General features: G+C 43.7%; 6 protein-coding genes across 6 annotated transcripts; 3 read left to right on the top strand and 3 right to left on the bottom strand.

Moving 5' to 3' along the window:
- Positions 1-689: 689 nt before the first annotated feature.
- LOC149408611 (histone H2B-like) lies at positions 690-1,899 on the bottom strand. The gene has a single exon (XM_089650566.1). It carries the CDS (start codon positions 1,865-1,867, stop codon positions 1,451-1,453), a length of 417 nt encoding a protein of 138 aa, XP_089506692.1. The 5' UTR covers positions 1,868-1,899; the 3' UTR covers positions 690-1,450.
- Positions 1,900-6,653: 4,754 nt separating this feature from the next.
- On the top strand, positions 6,654-7,117 carry LOC149408610 (histone H2B). The gene has a single exon (XM_089650564.1). It carries the CDS (start codon positions 6,670-6,672, stop codon positions 7,042-7,044), a length of 375 nt encoding a protein of 124 aa, XP_089506690.1. The 5' UTR covers positions 6,654-6,669; the 3' UTR covers positions 7,045-7,117.
- A 7,453-nt stretch (positions 7,118-14,570) lies between these two features.
- On the top strand, positions 14,571-15,441 carry LOC149408609 (uncharacterized). The gene has a single exon (XM_089650552.1). The coding sequence runs from the start codon at positions 14,636-14,638 to the stop codon at positions 15,308-15,310; it is 675 nt and encodes a 224-aa protein (XP_089506678.1). The 5' UTR covers positions 14,571-14,635; the 3' UTR covers positions 15,311-15,441.
- An 821-nt stretch (positions 15,442-16,262) lies between these two features.
- LOC149408608 (histone H4) lies at positions 16,263-16,726 on the bottom strand. Its single transcript, XM_089650562.1, has one exon. It carries the CDS (start codon positions 16,698-16,700, stop codon positions 16,389-16,391), a length of 312 nt encoding a protein of 103 aa, XP_089506688.1. The 5' UTR covers positions 16,701-16,726; the 3' UTR covers positions 16,263-16,388.
- Positions 16,727-17,297: 571 nt separating this feature from the next.
- On the top strand, positions 17,298-17,825 carry LOC149408607 (histone H3). The gene has a single exon (XM_089650560.1). It carries the CDS (start codon positions 17,312-17,314, stop codon positions 17,720-17,722), a length of 411 nt encoding a protein of 136 aa, XP_089506686.1. The 5' UTR covers positions 17,298-17,311; the 3' UTR covers positions 17,723-17,825.
- A 301-nt stretch (positions 17,826-18,126) lies between these two features.
- On the bottom strand, positions 18,127-18,970 carry LOC149408606 (histone H2A). Its single transcript, XM_089650561.1, has one exon. The coding sequence runs from the start codon at positions 18,894-18,896 to the stop codon at positions 18,522-18,524; it is 375 nt and encodes a 124-aa protein (XP_089506687.1). The 5' UTR covers positions 18,897-18,970; the 3' UTR covers positions 18,127-18,521.
- Between the last annotated feature and the right edge of the window lie 21 nt (positions 18,971-18,991).

The following is an 18,991-nucleotide window of genomic DNA, read 5'->3' as shown; positions in this document are numbered from 1 at the left end:
ATTGCAGAGTGCTATTATATCGTATTCATCTCGGTTTAAAAATATTGACGTCTGATAATGTTATAACAAAATAATATCATCGCTTCAAGCGTTGTTCAATTCATTTACGAGCGGAGAATTATTATTAATATGATGATCAAAACCTGTCGGTTCCGGTTCCATGATATTTCATCAAAATGACAATTCAACACACCTCCAAAAAGTGATATAGCGTCATGAAAAGTGATGAAACAAAAAATACGTTTAATAGTTACCTACGTAACCTACTTAGCCTAGTTTTTGTTTCATCACTTTTCATGACTTCATATCACTTTTTGGAGGTGTGTTGAATTGTCATTTTGACGAAATACCCGGTCACTCACAGTCAAAACGATCAAGTTATTTATTATTAGATCACGCACAAGTATTTAATTAAAAATAATATAAATTACATATTTAAAAATACATCTTTAGCCATCGTACATCTTTCTTTCTTTCGAAAAGTTCAATAATAAAATTCTTATAGTTAGTTAAAAGTGTAGAGTGTATAGTCTGGCCTCAAACCATTTTTTGTCTGTCTGTTGGTACGATATCATTTTCCTTTATCGGCATTAGAGGTCAGCAGTCTGTGTAGAGCTTTTATACTTATTACATAAATTTCCTCTACCGAATAAGATGAAGGTGATATATAATTGTTAATTTCCTTCTCTCATCTCATATCTGTGAATAAATTGTGTAATGAATGAATTTAAATCTATCTATTCAAATACTGCCGCCGCAGAGTTTGGTTCGCGGATTTGCCACCAGAGACAGGGATCTACACTTTCATTCGGGGATCTACGCTTCGCTAGTGGTTCGCGTCTAGGTCGAAATACAAACTTACTGGTTTTGAACTTGGATAATATTCATGTTCAGAGTTCATGAAACAATTTATTATGATTTGTATTGTTTTTATTTTAAATATATTATTAGTTTAATGACTTTGACGTAATTGTGATATGAAATTATCATTTATTGATACTTGACTTGATTTTTTTTGTTTGTTTTAGATATTAATCAATTGTGGGGTTCTCGTAGAATTTCTCCGCTTGTGCGGCGATAATTAGCTTCTTTATCAGAGGAATTTTTGCGTCATTATGAAGCCTGATTGATCCACTAGGGTGCGCGCATTCAACGCTATTAACTTACCGCTTATTATAATATATTTCGCTTGTTTATTATTCTGGATTGACATGATATACGTTCTGTTAAAATGTATATTTATGATAATGCTATATGTGGAGGTAAAACATTGTATGTATTATATCGACTTTTGCTTTATGACAATAATGAAAATATTGGCGGCCCTAATAAGGGCCTTTTGTTTGACTCGGACGACGGTGATGATGATGATGAGTCGTTTGTTTGTTCTCGGTGTTGCTGGGTGTCGTGTCGGTCAAGTTGGTCGGTAGTCTGTCCATCTGTTGGCTCCTCACTTGGAGCTGGTGTACTTGGTGACGGCCTTGGTGCCCTCGGACACGGCGTGCTTGGCCAGCTCGCCGGGAAAGAGCAGCCTGACGGCGGTCTGGATCTCCCTGCTGGTGATCGTGGACCTCTTGTTGTAGTGGGCCAGGCGGGAGGCCTCGGCGGCGATGCGCTCGAAGATGTCGTTCACGAAGCTGTTCATGATGCTCATCGCCTTGGAGGAGATACCGGTGTCGGGGTGCACCTGCTTCAGCACTTTGTAGATGTAGATTGCGTAGCTCTCCTTCCTCCTGCGCTTAGACTTCTTCTTGTCCCCCTTGGAGATGTTCTTCTGGGCCTTGCCCGACTTCTTGGCTGCTTTTCCGCTTGTCTTGGGTGGCATCTTGCTTGCTGCTCGTCGATTTTGACTTTGAAAAAATGCCATCTTTTTGAGTAGTTTACTTTACTTTCACGACGCTGTGGCGGCGATCGACTAGGGCGGCTCTCTTTCGCCTCGAGCTAGCTAGCTAGCACCCGTGCGGCCCCGTCTGCTATAGCATCGCCCGTAGCGGGGGGGAGCCGAGAGCGGCCATTGTTAGCGAGCTCGCCGAGAACGTAAATACACCGGTCCCGTGAACGAAAAAGCCACAAGCAAAGCACAACACAACACATTCAAAAAGCAACTTTCAGACTCGCCTAACCGCTAGTCTGCTATTCCGCTATCGAAGCACAACACACCAAAACTCAAGCAACAACCAACAAACAACAAAAACACACCACAACTCAATAAAATGGAAGAGACAATGGCCGACTTGAAAAAACTAAACCCATCAAGAGAAAGTCTCATCGAATACCTAAACTCTATGCCAAATACAAGGGTTACAAAAACAACTTACTCTCAACAAGATCCCCGCTCCACCTCCAACTCGTCAATCTACCAACAAAATGCAGACGACTTCAACATCGGGGACGTAGCTTCCCTATTCCCGTCCCAGGCCTCGCCCGTCACCACCCAGGAGGACTACGAAGATGACCCAAATTTCCCGCCGCCACCCTGGATCACTCCCTACGGGAAAGCTACCAACAAAAGGAGGAAGGCAAATTCTCCTCCCCCCACCTCACCCGTCGCATCCTGTACTCATAACCGTTTTGAAGTCCTCGCGCCCCCAGCCTCAACGACAAGTGACACAATCTCGTCAGCAGGAACAAAAACAACAGAGTCGGACCCCACCGCCGCTCCGAAAACCTTTAAGCCGAAAATCCCCCCTATTATAATCCGTACCACGACCAATTGGAACGCGATGCGCCAAAAATTACAGGCAGCCGGTGTCAAAGTGACAAACTCAAAGGCAATCCCGACAGGCTATGTCCTAAACACGGAAGACTCTGACAGCTTCCGTACAGCCACCCGTCTCCTCGACGAATCTCAAGTGCCCTTTCACACCTTTCAACTATACGAGGATAAGACGACGAAAGCAGTCCTGCGCGGGATACCCCCGTCTACCTCCACGGAGGAAATACAAGAGGAGCTAGAAGAGCTCAACCTCCCTGTCATCAGCGTCACCCGCATGCGCTCAGGACCCAACAGAGTGGCGGCCCCCTTGGTTCTCGTCCAATTAAACCACGGCGAAGCCGGAAGAAAAATTTTTGAGCTGGAAACCCTCTTCCAGCTGCGAATCAAGGTGGAATATTTAAATCCGAAAACCGCCCCCTCCCAGTGCCACCGCTGCCAGCTTTTCGGGCACTCCTCGAGGGGCTGTCACCTGCCCCCCCGCTGCGTTAAGTGCCCCGAAAACCACCTCACAGCCACCTGCCCCCACAAGCGCGAGGATGGAGACGCAACATGCACGAACTGCGGCGGACCCCACCCCGCCAACTACCAGGGCTGCCCAAAGCGCCCCGCACCTTCCACCCGCTACGCTCGCCGACCTGAGGTAAACCCACAAGTCACCTTCACATCCAACCCCACAAACCCCTCCATCTCCTACGCCCAGTCCATGAACCCGCCCCCCACCCGCAACCCCTCAGGTTCTTCAAACACCCCCCCCCCAATAAACTCAGCACCCTTTTCATTCACAGATTTCATGAAAAAACTTAACATCCAAAAAATCGGCGAACTCATCGCCGACATCATACCGAAATTTCTTTCAGCCCAAACCCCCACAGATTACATTAACATACTGCTCTCTGCAGTCCCCCAGATCATTGCCCTTTTTTAAAATTAAATTATGGCTAACACCACCACCCCGCCCCACGCGCTCCGTTTGGCATTCTGGAATGCCAATGGTTTCCACAAAAACCTGCTCGAAGCTCGCCTATTCACCAACACACACAAATTAGACATACTACTCATAAACGAAACACACTTCACAGCCGCACAAGCACCAAAAATCGCCAACTTCACACTGTACAAAAATGACCGGTTACACTCACGAGGTGGTGGCACAGCCATCTACGTGAACAATAAAATCACACACCAACACAATATTACACCTACCCTCTCTACACTAGAGAGCACCTCCATTACCATCTTCACAAAATCTTCCGGGCCATTAAGAATCAACTCAATATACAACCCCCCACAAAAAGAAATTGATCCTAAAGACCTTGAGCTGCTTCTTGATGGCCCCACCCCTACTATTCTAGCCGGAGACTTCAACTCGAAGCACTCCGCCTGGAATAGTAGGCGCACCAACAAAAACGGAAGAATCCTTCACAAATTCGCCGCTTCCCATCCCGATCTAGTAGTCGCCGGCCCCGTGACTCCCACACATTTCCCGTCACGTGGCCACACCCCAGACGTACTAGATATCGCCCTCATACACAAATCATCTTGGGCGTACAGCATACAAACCATTAACGAACTCTCCTCCGACCACAACCCCGTGCTGCTAACCCTACATAAATTCACCAACCCCCCCCCCTCAAAAGCCAAACAAAAAACTGATTGGACGGCCTTTATGCAGAAAGTGGACGAAAACATCACGATAAAATCAAACATAAATAGCACAAACGAACTTGACTCTGCGGTTGACAATCTCGCCCTCACAATACGCACCGCCATTAATGACGCATCCAAACCTTTACCCGTACGCCTCCCCTACAACCCGACCGACGACTTACCAAAAGACATAGCCGACCTCATCTCCAACAAAAACTTTCTAAAACGACGCTTCACTAGAACTCCAGACCCCAGAATAAAGACTGCCATTAATAGACTACAAAAACAAATTAGACAAAGACTATCCGAAAACACAAACTTATCCTGGAACAAAAAAATACAAGAAATTAACCCAAAGGACGGCTCCCTCTGGCGCTTATCAAGACAACTAAAATCTACACCGACCCCAAACCACCCAATACACAGTGAAAACGGACTAGTATTTGACGCACTCGACAAAGCCGAATCTTTCGCAGACAGCCTTGAAAAACAGTTTAGCCCCAGTTACAAACACGCAGATCCCGACCACATCGCCGACGTCAACCGCAACGTAAACCACATTTTTGACACCCTCCCCCCTGACAACATCCACTTCACTACCCCGGCCGAGGTACGCAGCGCCATAAAAGGCCGCAAAAACAAAAAAGCCCCCGGCCCGGATGAAATCACAAACTTCGCTCTTAAAGCCCTCCCCCAAAAAGGCATCTTAGCCATAGTCAACCTTATTAATACAGCTTTCAGACTGCGCTATTTCCCCAAAAGTTGGAAACACGCGCACGTCATAGTACTCCCCAAACCGGGCAAAGATCCACTTTTCTGCGAAAACCACCGTCCAATCAGCCTCCTCTCCAACATTGGGAAAATTTATGAAAAAATCCTCCTCACTAGGCTCATCAAGCACATAAATGAAAAATCCACACTACCCGACGAACAGCACGGGTTCAGAGCCCAGCACTCAACCCTCCACCAACTACTACGGGTCACCGAGCAAGTCATCGGTGGCTTCAACTCCAATAGATCTACAGGCGCCATTTTCCTGGATATAGCCAAAGCCTTCGATAAAGTATGGATAAACGGCCTACTTCTCAAACTCCACCAAACAGACATAGATCCCCAACTGCTTGGTGTATTAAAATCATTTCTTCGGCGCCGCACTTTTCAAGTGCGATACCGTGATGCAATCTCATCCCCACGTTTCATGACAGCAGGAGTACCCCAAGGCTCCCTGCTGTCCCCCACCCTCTTCAACATTTACACTCATGATATCCCCCTCCCAGACAACCCTAACTCCAAAGTAATGCTCTACGCCGACGACTCAACCCTCATGGTCACCCACGGTTCGCCCAGGATGGTTACACATCGCCTTCAGCAAGACGTAAACAGACTCCAAGAGTGGTATGACCGCTGGCGCATAGACGTCAATCCCTCAAAGAGCGTAGCCGTCTATTTCTCCAGAAATGGACGAACTACCGCTCAGCGAGGGACCATCACGATGTACGGCCAAGTCATACCATGGCAAAAGACCGCCAAATATCTTGGAGTCACACTAGACAGGAGATTAACTTGGTCACCCCACATTAAAAACACTTTAACAAAAGCCCGGCAAACCGCCGGCGCTTTATCACCACTATTACACAAAAACTCAAAAACATCAATATCCAATAAACTCCTCATATACAAATCCCAAATCCGCCCCATCATTACCTACGCTAGCCCTATATGGGCCAGCGGAAACACAAAGCGACTCGAGCAATTCCAGAATGCCTCACTCAGACGGTACACCAAAAGCCCTTGGTTCGTACGAAACAGTATAATCAATAAAGGCTCGAACATCCCCCCACTCCGCAAACACATGGTGGATTTAGCCATACCATTTTATAAAAAATTAACTTCACACCCGAACCCTAGCATTTCGTGCCTAGGTAAACCTAGCCCCTACGAGAACCCTTCCTACCCCCACCCAGTATCCATCATCTACCCACCCTAATGCTGGCTCTAAAAAAAGAATATTCAAAGTACAACCGATACAAAAAAGATAGTATTCGATTAGTTAAATCCTAAACTAATACCGACAAAAAATTCAGTCTCAAATACAAAAAATATAGTATAAAATACAAAAAAGCATAGTATTTTAAGCCCCCAAGTTGTCAAGGCAGCCCAAGCATTAGGGCAGAAAAAAACCATCCCCCAGGTGACTTACCCTCAGGTCGCGAGAAATAGTCCTTAGATGGACTGCACCTCGCAGAATGAAACAATATGATATAGTAGCATTTTTTCAAAGTCAAAATCGACGAGCAGCAAGCAAGATGCCACCCAAGACAAGCGGAAAAGCAGCCAAGAAGTCGGGCAAGGCCCAGAAGAACATCTCCAAGGGGGACAAGAAGAAGTCTAAGCGCAGGAGGAAGGAGAGCTACGCAATCTACATCTACAAAGTGCTGAAGCAGGTGCACCCCGACACCGGTATCTCCTCCAAGGCGATGAGCATCATGAACAGCTTCGTGAACGACATCTTCGAGCGCATCGCCGCCGAGGCCTCCCGCCTGGCCCACTACAACAAGAGGTCCACGATCACCAGCAGGGAGATCCAGACCGCCGTCAGGCTGCTCCTTCCCGGCGAGCTGGCCAAGCACGCCGTGTCCGAGGGCACCAAGGCCGTCACCAAGTACACCAGCTCCAAGTGAGGAGCCAACAGATGGACAGACTACCGACCAACTTGACCGACACGACACCCAGCAACACCGAGAACAAACAAACGACTCATCATCATCATCACCGTCGTCCGAGTCAAACAAAAGGCCCTTATTAGGGCCGCCAATATTTTCATTATTGTCATAAAGCAAAAGTCGATATAATACATACAATGTTTTACCTCCACATATAGCATTATCATAAATATACATTTTAACAGAACGTATATCATGTCAATCCAGAATAATAAACAAGCGAAATATATTATAATAAGCGGTAAGTTAATAGCGTTGAATGCGCGCACCCTAGTGGATCAATCAGGCTTCATAATGACGCAAAAATTCCTCTGATAAAGAAGCTAATTATCGCCGCACAAGCGGAGAAATTCTACGAGAACCCCACAATTGATTAATATCTAAAACAAACAAAAAAAATCAAGTCAAGTATCAATAAATGATAATTTCATATCACAATTACGTCAAAGTCATTAAACTAATAATATATTTAAAATAAAAACAATACAAATCATAATAAATTGTTTCATGAACTCTGAACATGAATATTATCCAAGTTCAAAACCAGTAAGTTTGTATTTCGACCTAGACGCGAACCACTAGCGAAGCGTAGATCCCCGAATGAAAGTGTAGATCCCTGTCTCTGGTGGCAAATCCGCGAACCAAACTCTGCGGCGGCAGTATTTGAATAGATAGATTTAAATTCATTCATTACACAATTTATTCACAGATATGAGATGAGAGAAGGAAATTAACAATTATATATCACCTTCATCTTATTCGGTAGAGGAAATTTATGTAATAAGTATAAAAGCTCTACACAGACTGCTGACCTCTAATGCCGATAAAGGAAAATGATATCGTACCAACAGACAGACAAAAAATGGTTTGAGGCCAGACTATACACTCTACACTTTTAACTAACTATAAGAATTTTATTATTGAACTTTTCGAAAGAAAGAAAGATGTACGATGGCTAAAGATGTATTTTTAAATATGTAATTTATATTATTTTTAATTAAATACTTGTGCGTGATCTAATAATAAATAACTTGATCGTTTTGACTGTGAGTGACCGGGTATTTCGTCAAAATGACAATTCAACACACCTCCAAAAAGTGATATGAAGTCATGAAAAGTGATGAAACAAAAACTAGGCTAAGTAGGTTACGTAGGTAACTATTAAACGTATTTTTTGTTTCATCACTTTTCATGACGCTATATCACTTTTTGGAGGTGTGTTGAATTGTCATTTTGATGAAATATCATGGAACCGGAACCGACAGGTTTTGATCATCATATTAATAATAATTCTCCGCTCGTAAATGAATTGAACAACGCTTGAAGCGATGATATTATTTTGTTATAACATTATCAGACGTCAATATTTTTAAACCGAGATGAATACGATATAATAGCACTCTGCAATAATTATTTATTAAATGATTTTTACTAATGATTAAATCACCTCCAGGATATATGTATATAAAATTTAATTCTCTTTCTTATTGCCAACAAGGCAATCTATTATAACAAATCACGTCTAGAAGTTTGCACTATATGAACCGGAACCGACAGGTTTTGATCATCATATTAATAATAATTCTCCGCTCGTAAATGAATTGAACAACGCTTGAAGCGATGATATTATTTTGTTATAACATTATCAGACGTCAATATTTTTAAACCGAGATGAATACGATATAATAGCACTCTGCAATAATTATTTATTAAATGATTTTTTGATTAAATCACCTCCAGGATATATGTATATAAAATTTAATTCTCTTTCTTATTGCCAACAAGGCAATCTAATATAACAAATCACGTCTAGAAGTTTGCACTATATGAAACTATAGTGTACAATGAACGTGACGCTGCGTTAAAATGTACATATTGTACACCGATACACGTGCGTGTCGGTTGTTATTTAATGTGGTTTGTATTTATGTAAATGTGTAAAGGAGTATTGTTTTAGAATAGAGTTGTTTAATTGATATGACGTTAATTAAGAATTCGTCTGTGCTAGTTGTTCTTACATTTCTTGACTTTCAGAATAACAGGAGAGCGGGACTCCGGCTGGCTTCGGGCCCGTACAAGTTTCCCGGGACAGCAGAGAGCGAGCTGCTCGCACCCACCCCGAGAAAGCAGCGCATCACCGCTCACCTCGCACAGCACAGAAAATGCTCCGGTCGGAAGGAACCTGCAAACACAATAATATCATTAATAATTGGGGGTAAGGTAAGGTAAGGTAAGTAAAGTAAAGTAAAGTAAAGTAAAGTAAAGTAAAGTAAAGTAAAGTAAAGGAAAGGAAAGGAAAGGAAAGGAAAGGAAAGGAAAGGAAAGGAAAGGTTAGGAAAGGAAAGGAAAGGGAAGGGAAGGTAAGGGAAGGAAAGGAAAGGAAAGGAAAGGAAAGGAAAGGAAAGGAAAGGAAAGGAAAGGAAAGGAAAGGAAAGGAAAGGAAAGGAAAGGAAAGGAAAGGAAAGGAAAGGAAAGGAAAGGAAAGGAAAGGAAAGGAAAGGAAAGGAAAGGAAAGGAAAGGAAAGGAAAGGAAAGGAAAGGAAAGGAAAGGAAAGGAAAGGAAAGGAAAGGAAAGGAAAGGAAAGGAAAGGAAAGGAAAGGAAAGGAAAGGAAAGGAAAGGAAAGGAAAGGAAAGGAAAGGAAAGGAAAGGAAAGGAAAGGAAAGGAAAGGAAAGGAAAGGAAAGGAAAGGAAAGGAAAGGAAAGGAAAGGAAAGGAAAGGAAAGGAAAGGAAAGGAAAGGAAAGGAAAGGTAAGGTAAGGTAAGGGAAGGAAAGGAAAGGAAAGGAAAGGAAAGGAAAGGAAAGGAAAGGAAAGGAAAGGAAAGGAAAGGAAAGGAAAGGAAAGGAAAGGAAAGGAATGGGAAGGGAAGGAAAGGAATGGGAAGGGAAGGGAAGGGAAGGGAAGGGAAGGAGGAGGAGGAGGAGGAGGAGGAGGAGGGGGGGGGGGGAAGAAAGAGGTATTTAAAAAAAAATAGTACACAAAAAGGACTCCTCGCACCACACAAACAACGCTGGTAGGTTGGGTCGGATTAGCTTAGGTTAGGTCAGGAGAGGGAGTGGTGGAGTGAGAGGGGTGAGGGAGGAGGGGGGGGGTTAAAACAGGGGATTTAGAAAAAAAAATTCCACCCAAAAGGGACTCCTGGCACCACACAAACAACGCTGTTAGGTTGGGTTGGGTTGTATGTTAGGTTATAGATTAGGTTGGGTTAGTTTAGGTTGGGTTAGGTTAGTTTAGATTGGATTAGTTTAGGTTGGGTTAGGTTAGGTTGGGTTAGGTTGGATTAGGTTAGGTTGGGTTAAGTTAGGTTAGGTTGGGTTGGGTTAAGTTAGGTTGGGTTAGGTTAGGTTGGGTTAGGTTAGGTTGGGTTGGGTTAGGTTGGGTTAGGTTGGGTTGGGTTAGGTTGGGTTAGGTTGGGTTAGGTTAGGTTGGGTTAGGTTAGGTTGGGTTAGGTTGGGTTAGGTTAGGTTGGGTTAGGTTGGGTTAGGTTAGGTTAGGTTAGGTTGGGTTAGGTTAGGTTAGGTTAGGTTGGGTTAGGTTGGGTTAGGTTAGGTTAGGTTGGGTTGAGTTGGGTTAGGTTGGGTTAGGTTAGGTTGGGTTAGGTTGGGTTAAGTTAGGTTAGGTTGGGTTAAGTTAGGTTAGGTTGGGTTAGGTTGGGTTGGGTTAGGTTGGGTTAGGTTAGGTTATTCTTACTTTTCATTATTATCTAAGTCATACCAACTGTTGTCCCACCATTCTGTACATAGTCTCATTGGCTCCAGGTGGTTAGCAGCAGTTGGGACATTTACATAATTACACAAATGATACGGACGCCTTGTAATAACAATAATTCGATAATTTGTATAGCGCCCTTTTGTGAAAACAGAAAAACATGTCCAAACCTGGCCAGTCACCTCAGATAAACACACTGTAGTAGAAAAACACTGGACATTGATTTCACATTTGCTATTCTTTTAACATACATTACTGTTGAATATTGTATGGTTTATTAGAAGATTGGGGGCAAAAGTAGAATTGATATTTATTTTTAAAGGCTCGAGAGAATATAGGACTCTTTAGGACTGGTGAACTTTGATGAAATTAACTTAAAAAGCTTACAAATTCTTCTACTATACACCGCATTATGAAGTTCCACGATGTACACAACGTCTGAACATCCACGCGCCATTTTGTTTTTGTGATCGTTTTATATTCGTTTGTTTGCGATATAATATTATTATGACGACGATGATGACTATGACGGATGGGAGAAGACGATGGACGGCATGGGGACGAATGAACTACCCGATCCGGTGGATATCTACCCGAAAAGCGGGATTTATTCACGTCATGTCAAAACAAACAACTCGCATTATTGCCCGATATAAAATCAGATACGTAGATATTTCACGCACATCATATCAATTGATTAAAGTTTATCCACTGTAAAAACACTAATATCACAATGATCTCTGTCATGACAGAGGCTAGATCAAAAATATGATTTCAAACAAAACGGTAAAACAATAAACGACATTTGACGTAAGGAAAACGACTTTATGGCGCAGTGTTGCCATCGCAAATATATGTTCTTTCACCGGAGATTTTTGATTAAATAATTGCATCAAGTACTTACCGATAAACATTTATTATTTCACAACATTTTTTTTTTAATTCATCACTTTTTAATATTAATACTAGATCGGTGTGAGTCCATGCAGCGCCATGTCAGGAAAGAAACGTGCATACTTTTGGAATTAATTTGTTTACTATTTTTGTGTGAATATCGGTTACGCAAACTTTCATAGAACATACGTGAACATACTATCGAATTGTGGTTTTGCCTGCACAGAAATCTTCCTCCTGGCTTACGGAATGTGTATTACAAATATGTTATATTGAATACAAATATGAGACAGAATAATCATTATTTTTTATAAATCGTTATTTGATAATTAATATTTTTAAACGAGATTTGCCGATATTAATTAAAATTACATATTTGATAATTAATATTTTTAAACGAGATTTGCCGATATTAATTAAAATTACATTAATTAATTAATTAATTTTTAATCATTAAAAGTTATTTTGATTAATTGCCTTTTTTTATGATTATACTAACCCAAAAAGCCATGGACATAGGGGGGAGTATTCAAACAGAGGGGACTCTCTTTATTTTTACGTTTCTTTAACTTTTGTTTTTTTTTTTCTACCAATTTCTTCTTTCTATGGTTTAGACAGTTGTCAATCTTTTTGTTTGTGTTCATCTCGTAACTCTCGTGATCGCTGTTTGATAATAATGTAAATAAACTTTAATCAATCGATTTGATGCCAGTTATACGGATCTGATGTGTTGTGTGTGTTGTGTGTGTTGTGTGTGTGTGTGCGCGTGTGCGCGGGTGTGATGTTTGTTAAATAATCATTAAATAATAATCTCAGTGTTATCTTCGCGCGCGCGAAACGATATGGCGCGTGGAGGTCCGGACCTCCGCTTTCTTTTCATTTCCTCGTATCGTTTCACCTCTTTTCCTCGCCGCTTTTCACCGTCGCCTCCGCGCTCTCTCACCGGACCCCCGAACACCTGAACGGCCGCCCTCTCTGGGGTCGGTCACGCCGGGCGGCCATCATTTTTCATGAACAATGCATCGTGATTGACTTCCGTTTCCGTTTCCGTTTCCAAGTGTCAAGTTCAGTGGGTGGATCGATCAAACGTGCAACTATCTGATGATGCGTGAATAATTATCGACATATATTCCGTTGATATTTTCATTTATTCCATAATTAAATTTAAATCATAAATTTTCCAACATTTAACTTAATTAAAAGTAATAAGTTTTCTTTCGCACACCCACAGCTTCTTTCCACGTGTTTTTTTTTTCTTCTTTTTTTTCAGATTAAATGTAGTGGCAATTTAGTAAATTTAGTAAAAAGGAGAAAAAAAAAACAAAAAGTCAATTGACGATAACGTCAAATTTTATTTGTATTTGTTCTAAATGCAGCTGACAAATTTTCAAATAATTTGCAAACACATCCGATGACTTTTGATTTACTTAATTTTACAGAGTTCCTAAACATGATTTTTTTATTGACTCTAACATAATTATATTTGATTATCTTTAGATTCTTTACAGTTATTTTTATTATTATATTGGTGTTTGTTGAACAAGAGCTTAAAAACTATACTGCGGCTGTAGGCAGGCTATTATTCCTTCCGGAGGACTATATTGGGTCTTTTATATTTAAATTTATCGTTTTCGCTATATTTTGAAAGGGAATTTATTGTAGGATTAGTATGGCTGGGAAGGCCGGCATAAAACTTGGTTGCTTGGGAAACAATTAAGTCCTTTATCAACGGAATGTTGGTGTCATTATGGATAGAAGAAATTCTAATCCATTTAGGTGCGTTTAAAGCAAGTCTAATGGCTTTATTTTGAAAGAGTTGAATCTTTTGTATGAGACTTGGAGCGGCGTGCCCCCAAATGGGGCATCCGTACGTGAAATCTGGTCTTATTGTTGTTTTATAAAGAAGTAATTTATTATCCGACTTTTCTTTCCCATCATTGGATAAAGTGATGCTAGACATTTATTTGCTGCTGTTATTTTTCCAGTTATATGTCATCCGATGATGTTCTGATTAAATATCTTATATTAGTTATGGTTTTTGTTTCTTTGCCTGTCTGTAGTTTTTGTTTTTGGTTTTTTTTTTTTTTTTTTTTTTTCCCACTTTCGTTATTCATCATCATCATCAACATAATTCTTTTTTTTTTAATTAGTTTTTTTTTTAAGCACATAAACAATCGCAAACATTAATAGTTTAACCAGGTTATTATTTTCATGTCTTCGAGGGCTCGTATCTCACGCCGCGCCGCGCCGCCCCCGGCTGTCCTGTAAGAAATCAGATATAATAGCATCATCAGTAGGGCTCGTTTAATTTTTTAAAATTAATTTCGTATAACATTATTAATTTATTTCGCATTATTATCACGCCTAGGTCGGTTTGGCGTACACATAATATTATACAGGCCCGAGCACCGCGAGCCCGATGTATGCTGTGGGCCGGCACGCCGTTCTACGGCGGGGCGGCTCGGGAGCCCTGTCGGCGCTCGCGGGGCCCCCCGACGGCGGGAATGCTGCGGGACCCCCCGGCCGGAGTCCCGCCCTCGCCCACGCCGCCCTCCCGACCCGCCGACTCGAGGGTCTCCCGAGCTGCGGTCTCTTTTGTGGCACTCCGAGTCGCCGCCCTCGCGCATTTCCTCATCCGGAGCCTCACTGCGCCTAGCGCCGCTCCCGGGGAGCGCAGATTCCCCGCCCTCCGCGGGCCCACATCTCTGTCCTACGCCCGCCCGCGCCCTACCGTTAAGGAAAATTTATCCTCGCCGATAAAATCCTATTTTACTCCGAGGACCTAAGCATAAATGATACACGTTTTCATCATCACAATCGACAAGCGAGCTCTCTGCGCCGGCGGCACGGTAGGGACGCCATTCGAATTCCGAAAATTTCCTTTTTTTTGAGGATATATTCAGCATCAGCAAGCAAGCCGAACAGCACCACCAGCACCAATCTACAATGGCAGATACAGCACTAGCAGCGACGGCGGCGTCTCCCGTTCCGGCCACTCCCGCCAAGAAGGCAAAGGCATCCGCCGCGGCGGCCAAGAAGCCCAAGGCGAAGCCCTCTCACCCGAAGACGTCCGAGATGGTCAACAACGCCATCAAGGAGCTGAAGGAGCGCGGCGGCTCGTCCCTGCAGGCCATCAAGAAGTACATCACCGCCAACTACAAGGTCGACGCCGATAAGCTTGCCCCCTTCATCAAGAAGTACCTGAAGGGAGCCGTCGAGTCCGGCGCCCTGGTCCAGACCAAGGGCAAGGGAGCGTCCGGCTCCTTCAAGCTGGAGGCGAAGGCCAAGGGTTCCGCCGGTGGCGCCAAGAAACCGGCCGCCGCCGCGCCCAAGAAGCGCACCTCTGCCGTCTCCGCCGCCAAGAAGCCCAGGAAGGCGGCCGCCGCGCCCGCCAAGGCGAAGAAGGCCGTCGCCCCCGCCAAGGCGAAGAAGGCTCCCGCCGGCTCGCCGGCCAAGAAGGCCGCCGCCGCCAAGAAGCCTGCCGCGAAGCCAAAGAGCCCCACGAAGGCGAAGAAGTCGGCCAAGCCCCCGACCAAGAAGCCCAAAGCGCCCAAGCCGAAGAAGGCTGCCGCAGCTCCCAAGGGCAAGCCCGCAGCGAAGAAGGCCGCACCCAAGAAGTAGGACTTCCACATGACTTCACGTGTGTGTATAGTTATATATTGTCATTATATAATATATCTATCACCACCGCGGATATATCAGCTGGCGGAAAGCGAGCACCCGAGTCGCGGTGCCAAGTTGTTGACGATAAAAAGCCCTTTTCAGGGCTACCAATGATTTCATAAATGCATAATACAAAAATATTCGATGAGATTAGAGAGAGTATCGCAAGAGGTATAATAGTAAAATGCGTCAATTATTATTCATTCCACCGAATTTCATATTATTTATTATTATTATTATCATAACCATTCATTCGCATAACTTATATAATGGCAATAAAGCACGGGTAAGGGTTTTTCCGGAAGCGCCATAGAGAAGCGCATAATAATAGTAAGTCATAGAGTAATTATGTCATAAAGGCTTACGAATTTTTTCACAGAATGACAACATCAATGAAAAGGACGCAGCCCAAAAATGAAATTCTCACAGTCCACACAGTATGAAGGTGAATTTTTAGTAAAAAGTATGAAACTTTTAAATTTATTGTCCTTCCCTGCTGTACAATGAAATCGTGCGTTTTTGTGGGTTATTTTTTTTTTTCCTTTCCTACCAAAAGACAGAAGACCTCCGACTCGATATGTAGCCAGCTAACATTTTTTTAATCCTCATGCCAGGGGCGTGTGACGCCGTTCTGTTTACATAGAGAATATCAACTTTAAATTAAAAACTATTAAATTTTCCTGCTCCGGCGCGGTTATTTTTATGTTTTTTCCTAGATTCTTATTTGCCGTGAAGTGGGAATCGTTTAAAATTTCTGAATTTAACTCTACTTTTTATTTTTACAAATAAAACGGCGTTCCTTGCGCCTCGAAATAATTCTTACCTCGCGTGACTAATCATATTATATTATACTTTGCGGGCAGTCGGTCGGTCCGAGAATTGTGTAAGATGCATTAAACGGCTTGAACATAGTGGTGGCCCTGAGAAGGGCCGTTTTTTTTTTAAGTTTTATCACACTGCCAAGTAGTGTGTTGTCGTAAATAAACAATCGGGTGGATGTGACGGTGACGGTGATGGTGTGGTGGTCGCGCGCAGCCTAGCCGCCGAAGCCGTACAGGGTGCGACCCTGGCGCTTCAGGGCGTACACGACGTCCATGGCGGTGACGGTCTTCCTCTTGGCGTGCTCGGTGTAGGTGACAGCATCCCTGATCACGTTCTCCAGGAACACCTTCAGCACGCCGCGAGTCTCCTCGTAGATCAGGCCGGAGATACGCTTGACGCCTCCCCTGCGAGCCAGACGGCGGATGGCCGGCTTCGTGATGCCCTGGATGTTATCGCGAAGCACCTTCCTGTGACGCTTGGCTCCACCCTTTCCGAGGCCTTTTCCTCCCTTTCCGCGACCGGTCATGGTGTTTTTTGGTTTGTTTTCGGTTGAGACGAACGCGAAGGCAACCGCTCAGTAAGGCGGGTGAAGAACGATTTTTTGAGTTTCCGGATTTCCCCTTCATTATATACTCGACGATGGCCCCCCACTCGCGTAGCCTGACTGACTGCAGGGTTGCCAATTCGTGGTGAATTCCCAAAATTGCGGAGAATTCTTATGAATTGTAAATTTAATGAGAAAAGTTAAAGTGCGGAGATCCCATTAAAAGTGTTTTTTTTTTGATTTTCCGACAATATTGCCAATTATTAAAAGTACTATAATTTCGTTTTCTTTCGCAGGATATATTATATTATAAATGTACTATAAATACTTATTTTTACGAATTATATACGCATATTAATATAGGTACATAAAAAAAAAAAAAAAAAAAACAAAAAAAAAATTATACACATAATTGTGATTTTGAATTTTCCGCTGTGGGTATTTTAGAACATACGCATTGGCAACCCTGATTTACTCACTCCCCAAGACCCGGCGGGCGACCAATGGCATCGCACCGTCGTACTCTCACGGTTCTTTCCTATAAATAGGGTGACGAGATCTTTTTTGGGTCATTGTAATATTTCAAACAGAACATGGCTCGTACAAAGCAGACCGCCCGCAAGTCTACCGGAGGCAAGGCCCCCAGGAAGCAGCTGGCCACGAAGGCGGCGAGGAAGAGCGCGCCCGCCACCGGAGGAGTGAAGAAGCCCCATCGCTACAGGCCCGGCACGGTCGCCCTTCGCGAGATCCGCCGCTACCAGAAGAGCACGGAGCTGCTGATCCGCAAGCTGCCCTTCCAGCGGCTGGTGCGCGAGATCGCCCAGGACTTCAAGACCGACCTGCGCTTCCAGAGCTCAGCCGTGATGGCCCTGCAGGAGGCGAGCGAGGCCTACCTGGTCGGCCTCTTCGAGGACACCAACCTTTGCGCGATCCACGCCAAGCGCGTCACCATCATGCCCAAGGATATCCAGCTGGCGAGACGCATCCGCGGAGAGCGTGCTTAAGCCGCGAGCACGCAACCAACCGACCGACCATCTAATCAAATCAATCGGATCGAAGCGAGACAACAAACAAACAACAGCTCACCATTCCAATTTCGACCCAAAATGGCCCTTATCAGGGCCGCCAAATGTTCATCCGATTGCAAATTACTCTTTCGAAAATACGAAAACCCCACACCCACCCCATATCAATAATTTATTCATGTTTTTTTAAACTTTTTAATCACTTTCTTTGCGAAAGTGTCGGACGCGTCACCCCCATCACTATTGTATTGATTTATCATCTATAATTTATCATTGTCTGTGGTCAGAAATGTCAAATTAAGGGTAAGTGCGTATTGTGAAATATATCTAAATGAATGAATAGTCATAAAACAGTCGAAAATATCATATAATACGACTAGACTCAATAAAATCATCATCGTAAAGGAGAAACAGCTTGTAAATCAAGCTAATTTTACTCCATTTGCCATTATCCATTAATCACAAATTGATTGACACGTTGCTTTAACCTCAAATTGAATGAGATTTAAAATGTCAACTTTTCGCCAATAATAATGCATGAATAGAATATATTTTGCACATACATAGATTTAAGACCATGAAGAATATAATTATTTACATATAGTGTAGGTATATAACGACTTTTGTAATTTTAAAATAGTGAGAAAAATTGGCGGCCCTGAGAAGGGCCTTTTTTAAATAATGAATCAAGTCATCTTGATGGTATGGTGTGGTGGTCGTGGACTTGAGGGACGTTCATTTTTTTTTCTGATGTTAGTATAGTTTGTCGCTGTCAAAATTACGCCTTCTTTTCTGTCTTCTTGGGCAGGAGAACAGCCTGAATGTTGGGCAGAACACCTCCCTGAGCAATGGTCACGCCGGAGAGCAGCTTGTTGAGCTCCTCGTCGTTTCGGATGGCCAACTGCAGATGGCGGGGGATGATCCTGGTCTTCTTGTTGTCCCTGGCGGCGTTGCCGGCCAGCTCGAGAACCTCGGCGGCCAGGTACTCCATGACGGCGGCCAGGTAGACGGGGGCACCGGCGCCCACCCTCTCGGCGTAGTTGCCCTTCCTCAGCAGGCGGTGGATACGTCCGACGGGGAACTGGAGTCCGGCGCGGTTAGAGCGGGACTTTGCCTTTCCCTTCACTTTGCCTCCTTTGCCGCGACCTGACATGATAGGGGTGCTGGGTGCTTGCGAACTGCTTCGATAGCGGAATAGCAGACTAGCGGTTAGGCGAGTCTGGCTGAATTTTTGCTTGTGACTTTGAC

The sequence above is a fragment of the Hesperophylax consimilis genome, unplaced genomic scaffold (genome assembly GCF_061612785.1).
Source record: "Hesperophylax consimilis isolate HC1 unplaced genomic scaffold, BYU_Hcon_1.0 scaffold_166, whole genome shotgun sequence".
NCBI lineage: Eukaryota > Metazoa > Arthropoda > Insecta > Trichoptera > Limnephilidae > Hesperophylax > Hesperophylax consimilis.
This window is presented reverse-complemented; position numbering and strand designations above follow the sequence as displayed.